The sequence below is a fragment of the Nannospalax galili genome, unplaced genomic scaffold (assembly GCF_000622305.1).
Source record: "Nannospalax galili isolate Female #2095 unplaced genomic scaffold, S.galili_v1.0 scaffold579, whole genome shotgun sequence".
Taxonomy (NCBI): domain Eukaryota; kingdom Metazoa; phylum Chordata; class Mammalia; order Rodentia; family Spalacidae; genus Nannospalax; species Nannospalax galili.
In genome coordinates this window covers 527,209-538,891 of record NW_008344599.1, presented here as the reverse complement: position 1 = coordinate 538,891, position 11,683 = coordinate 527,209, and the positions used below count along the sequence as shown (strand labels likewise).

Here is an 11,683-nt window from a genome sequence, read left to right as displayed (position 1 = left end):
TTTGTTACTTAATATTCTTCCCAGATCACTATGTTCAGTGACCTTGGACTGAAACTCAGTAACATTGCTGCCCTGCATGCTATCTTCTTGCTCTCCAGAAGAGCCCAGAAGTAAGATCTTGTTTAAACAGTGGCTGGGGTACAGAGATGAAGCAGATAACTCTTACTCTTGAGTAGCTCACAGTTGGGGTGAGGGAAGAAGACAGACTTACAACCAGGTAATTGGTATAATAAAGAGACGCATCACAATATCCAGAATGTTCCAGGTGGGACTTGGGACAAGAAAGGTGACTGAGTTAGGTTTAAAGAGTTCATCATATGTGGAAACATAGGCAAAGACACAGACCGTGTGCCTGAGCCATGAGGGTGAGTTGGAGGAGATGAGGCTGGAGAAAGAACCACAGCTCTGTGGAGACTAATTTCCTGGGTCCTCATGGAGGCAACACTGTGGAGTACAACAGAGCTAAGTAGGCAGCAGCTGAGTCAGCTGAGGGGGGAGAGAACCAGCAGGGGTGGAAGCCTAAGCCCAGCCTTCTCAGTGCTGGCCAGGAGCTGTTTCTCACACATGCCTGAAGACCAGCAGAGATAGAAAAGTGGCCATTTTCACAGCTCTAAACACTCCTTAATTCTTTAGTTGAGCTGTTTACTTTTTCTAGAATCCTGTTGAGAGGAGATGATTTTTCTTCAGGTTTCTCTCCAGGTTCCCTCGAGGAGGCATGTTTAGGGTTCTGAGATAGAAAATATACCCTGCTGTTCCCCGCCAACCCCCAGTTGGAGCAGAAGCTGTGCATTGCACTGGCACTGGCGGGAGCTGAGCACAGCTGCCACCATCATCTGGGCCGGCTCCATGCCTCCCTTGGCCAACAGGTCTCCCAGAGGACAGAGCAGTAAACTCCCTCATCCTGCTGGCAGCTTCAGGAAGCGAGGATGTGGCTGGGTACCAGGGAGGGGGCTAAACAGAGAAGCAGAGATGTGGGCAGAATGAAAGGATCAGGATGGGTAAAAAAGGGGAAAAGATGTCTCTTGTGCCTAGGGAAGAATCCAGAACACAAGTTCATCTGCCTTCCATGCTCCTTACTCCATGTGGCCCCTCTATAAACAAAACCCCAGAAAACCCAGCCCTTTCCATGGAGAGGCCAGGGCCTGGGGAAATAGCACAGCCATCCATGGGGCTCCCAACTCTCCCTCTCTGAGACCAGAGTACTGGCACCTCACTTGGTACTGCATGTGCACTGAAGATCTGCCTGTAGCATCCTATGGGTCATATACTTTGCAATTCAGCTTTCCTCTGTCCCCTATATAGGTCTTAATTACCCCGTGCCTTCTGAAATGTGTTGTTTTCTAGCTACTTTCCCTTCCCTGAGGGGTCCCCTCCTGCTCTACACCACACTACCGTTGCTGGTTCACATTACCCCTTCCAACATCTGCAGAAAGTTGAATGAATGACCATCCATGCCCCAGTGTCCAGCCTCTCTACCTAGTATGACACCTCATCCCTCAAGATGAACACTGAAGGCTTTCCTCCAGCTGGTGTCTGTCCTCAGTCTATTTGGGTACAGGGGAGTTGCTGTTTCCTCTTTTCAACATCTGGACTGCTATCCAAAAGTACATTCTAAGGAGATTTTGTGTGTGTGTGTGTGTGTTTATGCGCCCGTCATGTACATGTGCCGTGTAATCAGAGGACAACTTCTGGAAGTCAATGCTTTCCACTATGGCATCCAGAGCTGGAGCTCAGGTGGTCAGGCTTATATGATAAGCACTTTTACCCACTGAGTTGAGTCATCTCTCTGGCCCAAGATTTTTTTAAACCTACATTCTGGTGCTCTCTACTTAGATCCTACCTTACTTGGTAGGACTTTGTGTCTTTGAGGGAACTTTATTATTTTTTAATAATTTTTTAAGTTAGTGTACAAAGTAATGGGTTTCATTTTGGCATTTTCATATATATGCATCATTATACTTTATTCTAACTCATTCTCCCATTGCCCTCCACTACACTATATCTCCCACATTGAGGGAACTTATAATTTATAAGACCTTAGAAATTATGTACATGGTCTTTTTAAATTTTTAGACAAGCTCTTGCCGAGTAGCCTAGGCTATGCTCATCTCTGCCTCAGTCTCTTGAGTGCTGGAATTACAAGCATGCACAACCATGCCCAGTGGCTCAATTCATATGATAAATGAGGAAAACTAGCCCAGAGGAGTGATGTGGTATGAGAAGCTGAGGTGAGACTAGAACAAATCTATCTGCACTGACAGCCTTAACAGTAATAGACATTTATTGAGCAGGGCTAAAAGCAAGCCACTCTGTTTCAGAATTGTAACAGGGTAAGAGATATGATTCCTTTGTGTTGAGACTCCAGATTCAAAGTTTAGATGGCAGGGAAAGACATGACACAAGATAACCAATCCAGCAAGGTGGTGTATGTTCCATACCAGATCAATGTCTTAAACCAGTTCTCAATGTTCAGAGGATGGTGGGTTTGCTTCAGGCACAGGACCAATGAGAGGGACTTCGTGTTATGGGAAGAGTTCAGGACCAGATTTTTAGGTCTGCTGCTGATGCTTTGTGACCCTGGGAGGGGCACTGCCCTCTCTGGGCCCCAGTGTCCTGCTTTGTTGAGTGTAGACTTTGACAGGGAGCTATTCTCTGTTGTCCACACTGGCTCTGTGTTCAGTCTGGTTCTGTGAAGGGACAGCTGGGGTTGTGCCTTCTCTCTCTTCTCCCTTTCCCACTAAGCTCCCCGGGGTAGGGACCATTTGACAGGCTGATTGATTCATGAACTCTCAAAGATAGCACTAAGGTCAACTCTAGAAAGGTACACTATTGTCCCCTAACCCAGGGACAGTAGAAACTTGATGACTGTGGCATAACAATATAAAAGAGATCCTGTCAGTATCACTTCCTCAAAAAAGAAAGAAAGAAAGAAGAGGCAGGGAGGAAGGGAAGGAAGAAAAAAAGAAGGAAGCGGTGGTCGGGGAGCTTGGTAGGTGGCTGGAGGTGGGCTGAGGAATCTGAGGCCTTTGGAAAGTCAAGGTCCCAATGGGCTTTCCGATGAACTTTTATTTCTCATGAATTCACACTCAGACGCTAGAGAAGCTCCAGACTCATGAGGTAGAGAAAGGCAGGGCAGCCCCAGCCCAAGCATGGAAACATGGAGTAAGAGTAGAGAGTCATCTCAGGGGGCCTAAGGAGAAGCCATTCAACTGAGATGACGCAACTGTGAGCCAACATTACCGTCTTCCACCCAAGATGGGTGGCTGCTCAGGGGCTAGGGGCTGGAACCCTAGAGTCCTCACTGTCTTCCCCCAACTCACAATGAAGAGAGCTCAGATACTAGAGGGAATTCAAAACTGAGGTGAGAGAGAATATTCAGAAAAAACAAGATTGTAAAGGAAACAGAGGAAGCAGGATTCCTACTAGGGTTGAAGGAGGAAGGGGAGGGGAGAGGGAACTGAGCCCAAGGGGAGAAAGGCCAGGCGGGTGTGGCCAGGAGGGGAGTAGGCCCAGCACTGGTGGTGACAGATGGGTGGACACAAAGAGCAGAGCTTTGGGGAAGACAGATGGATGGGGGAGGGAAGATTTAGGAAGAGGCTGTAATGAGATTGGAGATGGGCTCTGAGCTGAGGAGAGGTGAGTGAAGAGGAAGAAGAAAGGGGAAGCCGCCTTAGGAAACAAAAGCAGTAGGGCCTCGGGGGCCAGGGGCAGAGGGCCTGGGCTGGGTGCTGAGAAGGGGGGGGCTTCCAACTGGGCTGGCAGCAGAGAGAGTGACAGATTGTTTAGTTAGCCAGAGTGGAGACCCGCTGTTACCTTCTAGAGGCACAGAGAGGTGGAGGCAGAGAGAGACAGACTGACAGAGACCATGTGGAAACCAAGAACAGAAACTCAGAAACTCGAAGATAAAGACACCAAAACATTGCTGCCATTTCCAAACAACAGGCCACAGTCTCCAGCCCACGTCCTCTTCCTGCCTTGACTCCAAACACCTCTAGTATCTTACGACAAAATAACATCTCAGCCAGGGCCACTCCTAGGAAGGGTCAGGCAGTGTGGCACAGCGAGGGTTAACGCTGTCTGTTCTTCCTGCCAGCCGCTTGCCTGGTTGGGTCCCCAGGGCTCCCCACATATGTCACCCCCTCTCCTGCCAAACCCACTGCTTCTCAGCTCCTCCAGACCCTCCCCCACCCTCAAGGACTGGCCCCCAGCCCCTGTGTCTTCCCCACCTTCCAACTTCCCTCCCCTCAAAACCTCACAGGCTGCCTGAGGATAGAAATTTGTGAACCACAATCTGAAAAAGTGAATGCCTATAAAATGCAAAATAAGCCAATCATCCCATCCCAAAGGCCTGCTCCTCCTGTCTTCCTTGCAGGGAAGATACCATCCCCCCCACCCCCACCCCCAGCTCCCAGGGCTTAGGGCCTCAGCTTCTCTGTCATACTGCCTCCCATATATGGGTGGATGAAACTTCTTGCCCCCTTAAATCACTATGCAGATGTAGATACTTGAGCACTTTACAGTTCACCCATCAGTCTCTCACCAACTATTTCACTGTCACAACAGCCCTGTGGAGAAGGCAACATTATACCCATGTTATAGATGGCAAAAAATAATTCAGTAAAAGTTATGTGACTTGTCCAAGGTCATGAGCACATGGATCCAGGTCTAACTGACCCCGGGTTTGGTAGATATAGTGCTTTCTGTCATTCTATGATGTTAGCTCCTCTTAATTACCTGGGTGTGTTCTTTTCAGCTACTGCCCTAAGAGGCAAATTCCTGAGTGAGGTCTGGGGCTGGGTAGCCCCCAAGCCCAAGTTCTTGGGATGACAGACGCAGAGGATGAGGGGCCTCCAGAGTATAAGGGACAGCTAGGGTTGGGTGCTTCAGGTTTGGAGGCTGCAGGTATCTGATCTAAACAGCCTTCAATGGAGGCTGGTAACGGGCTCCCTCCTCCAGTGTTGGTCTGCACTTCCCACACACTTAGTTCCTCTCTGCTTCATAGTCTCTCAAGTTTCTGTTTATGTGTTCCTCAACACCTTACCCTTCAGGATCTGGGTACGCCATTTTGACAACACCTCCGTACTTAATTATTGTGTTTCCCCAGCTTGTCTCCCATTGTTTTTATGCTCCTGACAAATGTCTGCTCTCTGTTTCCTCCATGTCTACATCTCTGGTCTATCTTAGGGATTCCCTCAGATTTTCTCAGTTTTCTGTGTCTGAGTAGCTGCCTGTTCCATGCTTGTGTCTCCCTAGCAGTCTCTTCTTGTCAGGTCTCTCTCCAAATCTCTGTCTCCCTCTTGCATTGCTGTCTTCTGCAAAGATGTGGCAACCTGGCAATTTTGCCCCATCTTCCCTTTCTACCTCTCTGTCTCCCTGTGACTACACCTTCCCATTTCTCTGTGTCACCCCAATGTCTGCTACCCAGTGACTCTGGCTTCTTATCTTTTTTTCCCCTCCCCCTGGTTCTCAGCATCTCCTCTTGCCTCCCTCATCATTGTCCTCTGCTTCCCCTTATCTTTTCCCCATCTTCCACTCTTTCTGTATCTGTCATCTCCCTGATGGCACTCTCTCCTGAGTCCCAGTCTCCCAATTTCTTGGATGGGTTGGAGGGCAAGAGGGTAGGGGGAGTAGAATTGTTGTTGCTGGGGGCTCATTAGGTGGAGATTGGTTTTTAATCAGCACCATGGCAATGATGATGCAAGAACTGAGCTGCCACCTGATCCCCTGCCCCCCCCATCCCCTCCTCAGGCCTCCTTTCCCCTCCAGCTCAGCCCATCTGCTGGCGCCTGGGCACCTGTCTGGGCCTGCCCAGGTGGGAGTTGGCACCTCCCAGACCAGGGGGTGGGGAGAGGATGGTGTGCTTGGGGAGGAATTATGGGATTCCCTATAGAGAACACTTCACCCTAGAGAAAGCCCAGAAAAGGTTGAGAAGTCACGGGGAAGTGGTAAATCCCTCCCACAGCCTGTGTAAGGTCTAGGCTTATTACAAGCATTAGCACACTTGATCTCCATGGCAACCTAAGAAGCTATAATTTACCCCATTTTACAGAAAAAGACATTGAGGCTCAAGAAGTTGTTACTTGCCCAAGGTCACACAGCTAACAGAGCCCTTTTCACTGTACCTTACCATATCTGGAATCGGTTCCAGTGATGGTTCATTTCTGATACTCACTGAGGTTCAATGAAGACATTTGACAGCTGAGTACAAGAGAGAATTTCCATGCTGAAACCCAGCCCACGGCTTCTCTGTGCTTCCCTTAGTCCCAGAGTTGCGCTCCCCTCTCATGCCACCCTACAACACACCCACACAGACACAGACACACACATGCACAGGCACACACCCTGGAGGCGGCTGAGCTATTGATGTAAACTTAATCAGTGCTCATTTGCACATAATTTTGTATCTACTTTTCTTGTTGCTCATTTGATGCCCTGCACACTCAAAGCTGCCTGAGCTGCCCTGGCCTCTCCTAATGTCCTTCTAACCCTGCCTCTTCCTCTCTTGGAACTCCTCTTTCCTTTCCTGTTATCCTTTACCTCTTTGGTTTTAAGGAGCCTTTAATTTCCCATGGATCAAGTTGGGCTGGCCAGTCTGGAATCTGACCCCACTCCTGGCCTGGTGATGGGGTAGGTAGGAGGATGGGGGCTGGAAGAGAGAGCGTCAGGGTAACTGAGTCTCAGGATGACAAAGGCTAGGTCCTGAACAGTAATGAGAAGCAGCCTCTCAAGCTGTGGGTACTAGCTGTGTGAGGGGCAAGAGATCAGTTAGGGTGAGATATCGGGTGCTCGTCTGCATTTTAGTGCTGGTCATTCACTCTTTTCATGGCTTCCTGGTTAGTACTTTGGAGAATCTTCTTCCAGGCAAAGGAATACATGGAGAAGGGGCAATCAAAGTCGCTCTGGGACTCAGAATGGAACTATGACACTTAAACCCAGACTGCTGGGAGTCTCTGCCCTGCTGCCTCTGGTGTGGGAGAACAGGGGGTTCATCTGTGGTCCTGCCCTGGCTCTCGCCCCAGCCCCACCCCTTCCCCAGCTCTCCATTTCTTGCTTATGAAATATGCATGGAGAACAGATGTCCCTGCTCCCCCACTCCCTGCCCCCCCCAGGGCCAGCCCCCACCCCCAGCTCCCAAGGGGTTCCCAGAACCCTCTGCCAATGGCTGCCTGGCCTTGCTGTTTAATATTGATGAGGGGGGGGTGCTTGGGCCAGCCAATGGAGAGCTGGGGGTGTGTGTGTATCTCCATATATATACACATAGGGCTGGGCCAGCTCAGGTGTGTATGCATCTGTGAGTGTGAGTGTATGTGTGAGTGTGCGTGGGTCCAGTACCTGGCCAAGCCCACTCCTTCCACCTGGACCCTACATTTCCACCATGTGTACCCCTCTTACCTGTCCTGGAGCTTGTTCAGTCATGCCATGCTGCCCCCGAGAGCTCTAAAAAGCTGGTCACTAACTTTGCAGACGGATGAGTCTTGAGCAGCCAGAAGAGACTGGGGCTGTCTACGCTCCCCCCTTCTCCTACCAGCTTGGATTCCTTGGCAGAGTCCTCCTAGGTAAAGGGGAAACCATGGGCTGGGGAAGGGTGGGCATGTCCCTCTCAGTCTCCGGCTTGAGCCTCTCCCAGAGCCTTCTCCTAGCACTGGGTGTCTTACCATCGCTGCCTTTTCCTCTTTCCTACTTCTGTTTGCCTCTTTGTACCTATCTAACTTCAGTCTCCCGTGGCTGGTGGAAGGAGGGTGAGAATTCCTCTTAGACGCTTGGAATTGCTGCTCCCCTGCTCCTTGGAGCCTGGGACTTTGAAACTAGAAATCAGGGAAGGACTTGATGGGAAAATAGAAGCTGCTGCTGTGAGTGGAAGTGGAGAGAAAGGGGGTGAGCAGGTGGAGATGGGCTGTGACAGATGGGGAGCAAGAGAGGGAAAGGGAGAGCATGAGCCAGTAACCCAGGATGGATGAGGGACATGGGGACCGGGCGGAGAGGGAATTGGGGTTGTGCTAGATGTGCTGGGTACCCCAAGGCTGAACTCTTGGTTCCAGCCCACCCTGGGAGTGGGGAAACAGGGGCCCTAAGCATAAACTGGGAAATTCTCCCCAACTGTACCACACTGTTGCTGTCCCTTCGTCTTCCTTTGGGCCCCAGAATATGGAGAATATTCATAATTTCAGCATTAGCCACCTTCTGTTTTAGGTCTTGATTGGTGTGTAGTTGTCTTCCCCACTATCACATGCTGGTGATCTTGCATGCCCCTAGAATTTAGTAACTGCTTGTCTTTTTGTCTCAAATCTATCTTCTGTGTGGTGGGGTGGGGCAAGGTTGGGGCCAAGGGTGGACTATATGAGAGTGTCAGTAAGGTAGGAGAGCCAGGGCTAGGGATAAAGGGGGATAGTAACTGGGAGGAGCCTCAGTGTTTCTGTTTCTATTAAGGCTGAGCTCACGCACTGTGAAAGGCCCACTGTTTCTGGGACAAGCAAACTTAGCTAAGCCCTATAAGCATAGCTCCAAGAAACTATCTGTGCCCTCCTCTGTAGGCCCTGCCTTGGGTGAGTTTCTACAATCTTCCTTAAAGAATCTCCAAAAGGGCCAGAGAATAGAGAGGGCTGAAAGTGTTAAGGACAGACAGAGCTGGAGGATCTGGAGGTCTTGAGTGGGAGGATTGCAGTAAGAAGTATCTTTCCTTGCTTCTAATGGACAGGGAGGTAGGACCTAATGTCTACAGTGGTTGTGTTGAGGAAATTTGAGGGACTCTGAGGGACTGAACTAGGGCACCTGTGCCAAGGTCCGTATGTCCCACTTTATTCAACAATGGCCAATCTCTGTGCCCCCCGCCCCCCACCAAGAAATAAGGATGCAGAGGATCCCAAAAGCAAGGCTTACAATTCCCCCCTCACAACTGGGAAAGGGCTAGAGTCAAAGCCACCTTCCCCTGGGGCTGTTGCTCTGATCTTGCTCTGCCTGTCTCCCTTAGCTATTTATTATGCTGAAAACACATAACAAAATTTGCTATCATAACACACTTAAGAGTAGAGCTTGATAGTGTTAAGAATATTCACATTATGTGAAAGTGATCTCTGGAACTTTTTCATCTTGCAAATGTGAAATTCTACTCTCATTAAACAACAAGCCCTCTTTTGCCCCTCCTACCAGCTCCTGGCAACCGTCATTCTGTTGCTGTTTCTATGAATTAGACTACTTTAGCTACTTAAGTGAATGGAGTCATATTATTTGTCTTTTTGTGACTGCATACTTCACTTATTATAATCTTAAGGTTTAGTCTGTGCTGTAGCATGGTAGGAATTCCTTTCTATTGAAGGCTAATATTCTGCTTATACACCATTTTATATTCTTTATCCATTCCTCCATTGGTGAATATTTGAGTGGTTTCTACCACTGCTATGAACATGGGTGTGCAAATATCTCTTTGAGATTCTATTTGAATATATGTCTGGAGATGGGAGAGCTTGAATGGGATTAGATAGTAGTTCCAATTTTAGTTTTTTTGGGGATATCTGTGTTTTCCACAGCAGTTGTATCACTTTACAATCTCACAAACAGGGCACAAGTGTTCCCATTTCTCCACATTCTTGCCAACACTGATTTTGTTTTCTGTCTGTTCAATTTTTGTTTTTATAGTAGCTGTCTCTAATGGTTGTGAGGTGACACCTTGTCGTGGTTTTGATTTCCATTTCTAGCAATCAGTGAGGTTCGTTGTATTCTCATATGCTTGTTGGCCATTTGCATATCATCTTTGGAGAAATGTCATTCAAGTCCTTTGCCCATTTTATTTTTTTTTTTATTTTTGTTGAGCTTTTTTTTTTTTGAGACAGGGTCTTACTATGTAGCACTGGCTGGCCTGGAACTCTCTCACTACACCCCACTCCTTTGCACATTTTAAAATTAGGCTTTTTGATATTCATGTTGTTCAGGACTTTTTTGAGACTAGCTGGCACTATGTATTTAGATGGTCTCAAATTCACAATTCTCCTGCTCAGCTTCCTGAGTGCTGCGATTGCACAGGCATGCACCACCACAGCCAGCTAGGAAGCACTTCTGTGTATCTTCTGGATATTAACCTCTCACCAGATATGTGATTTGTGAGTATTTTCTCGTTTCATAGGTTGAATTTTCCCTGTGCTGACTGCTCCCCTTAGTGCACTAAAGTCAAGTCTGGTGTGGTTCCATTGGTCTTAGTTTTCTTCTTTCGTTTTTGTTGCTTATACTTCTGTTAACATATCCAAGAAATCATCGCCTAAGGTCTTGAAGCACTTCAGTAGTTTTAGGTCTTTAATCCTCTTGTCTGCCTGTCTGCTCTGTCCTTCGGTCATTCCTCCCTTCCTAGTACTTTCTGGGGTTTTCCCCTCTCTTTTCCTCCCACTCCTTTCCACCAGGTCTACCTGCTGCTCTCTCTAGCCTTGGCCAGCGCTGACCCCGCGCGGGGTCACTCTCCACTCTCAGCTCCCTACCACTTCTCGGCTCTGCCTCCGCTCTGCGCTGTCCACGCCTTCCTCCGTCAATTCTCCTTTCTCTTTTTCAGGTTCCAGGCTGCAACCCTGACCATGGAACCTTGAAGTGATTCCGTTTTTCCAGACCTCAGTGGCAGACCCCAGCATCCCACGCCCTTCCTGCCCCTCCCACAACCCGCTTTCAAGCTCCGAGAGGGAGGGGTGGGGAGGGGATCCGGATCTCACTGGGCAGGGAGCTTCATCCATCATGATGCTCAACTCCGACACCATGGAGCTGGACCTGCCACCGACCCACTCGGAGACCGAGTCGGGATTTAGCGACTGTGGGGGCGGGGTGGGTCCTGATGGTGCTGGGTCTGCAGATCCGGGAGTGGGCCAGGCCCGGAGCTCAGAGCTCGGAGACCCGGGCCGCAAAGACCTGCAGCACTTGAGCCGCGAGGAGCGCAGGCGCCGGCGCCGCGCCACGGCCAAGTACCGCACTGCACACGCCACGCGGGAGCGCATCCGCGTGGAAGCCTTCAACCTGGCATTCGCCGAGCTGCGCAAGCTGCTGCCCACGCTACCCCCGGACAAAAAGCTCTCCAAGATTGAGATCCTGCGTCTGGCCATCTGCTACATCTCTTACCTGAACCATGTGCTGGACGTCTGAATTCAGCCGGCTTCCTTGCCCTGGATTCTCCCCTGCTCCCGGGATCTCTCCAGAGCCCCCTGTCATCATGCATTACTTAGAATGGCCGTCTCCTCCCCATCCCAGAGGACCGGGCCCACACCGCGTGCCCACCGCTGGTCCTAAAGGCCATTTTCTTTTTACTGGCCAAGACACCCTGACGGATGTGCTCATGGGTTCCTTCAGAGGATTGTCAGGGATTAACTGGTCAGAATTGCTTGCCAGAGAGGTCAGAGTCGAGTTCTTGTGGGCTTTACTAAGCCTAGCTCTCTACTTAGCTGCTGCCTCTTCTACTGTTATGTCCAAATTTTTAGCCACCCCCCGCCCCAGACCCAGACTCTCCCTTCCGGTCTGTCTTCTGCCAGCATTGAAACTCAAAGGGGAAGAGGCTGGTGGTAGAGTGAGGAGTGGGCTCCCCACTCCCAGACTTGTCTATAGGTGTCTGGGGAGAGGGTTGGGTTCTTGGGAGGCAAATAAGATGTCTCCTGGGTAGTCAGAAATTATAGAAAAATTCTGCCTTTCTTCTGTCCATCTTGTTCCTGAGGCTTAGCAC

At 49.6% G+C, this 11,683-nt stretch overlaps 1 protein-coding gene across 1 annotated transcript; it reads left to right on the top strand.

Annotated features, from left to right (window-relative positions):
• Positions 1–7,290: 7,290 nt before the first annotated feature.
• On the top strand, positions 7,291–11,375 carry Nhlh1 (nescient helix-loop-helix 1). The gene is made up of 2 exons (XM_008840803.1): positions 7,291–7,556; positions 10,535–11,375. The coding sequence occupies exon 2, from the start codon at positions 10,711–10,713 to the stop codon at positions 11,110–11,112; it is 402 nt and encodes a 133-aa protein (XP_008839025.1). The 5' UTR covers positions 7,291–7,556; positions 10,535–10,710; the 3' UTR covers positions 11,113–11,375.
• Positions 11,376–11,683: the final 308 nt, after the last annotated feature.

What these genes read in the sequence shown, in the direction of transcription:
- Nhlh1 (XM_008840803.1), top strand. Translation starts at nt 10,711, where the DNA reads ATGATGCTCAACTCCGACACCATGGAGCTGGACCTGCCACCGACCCAC.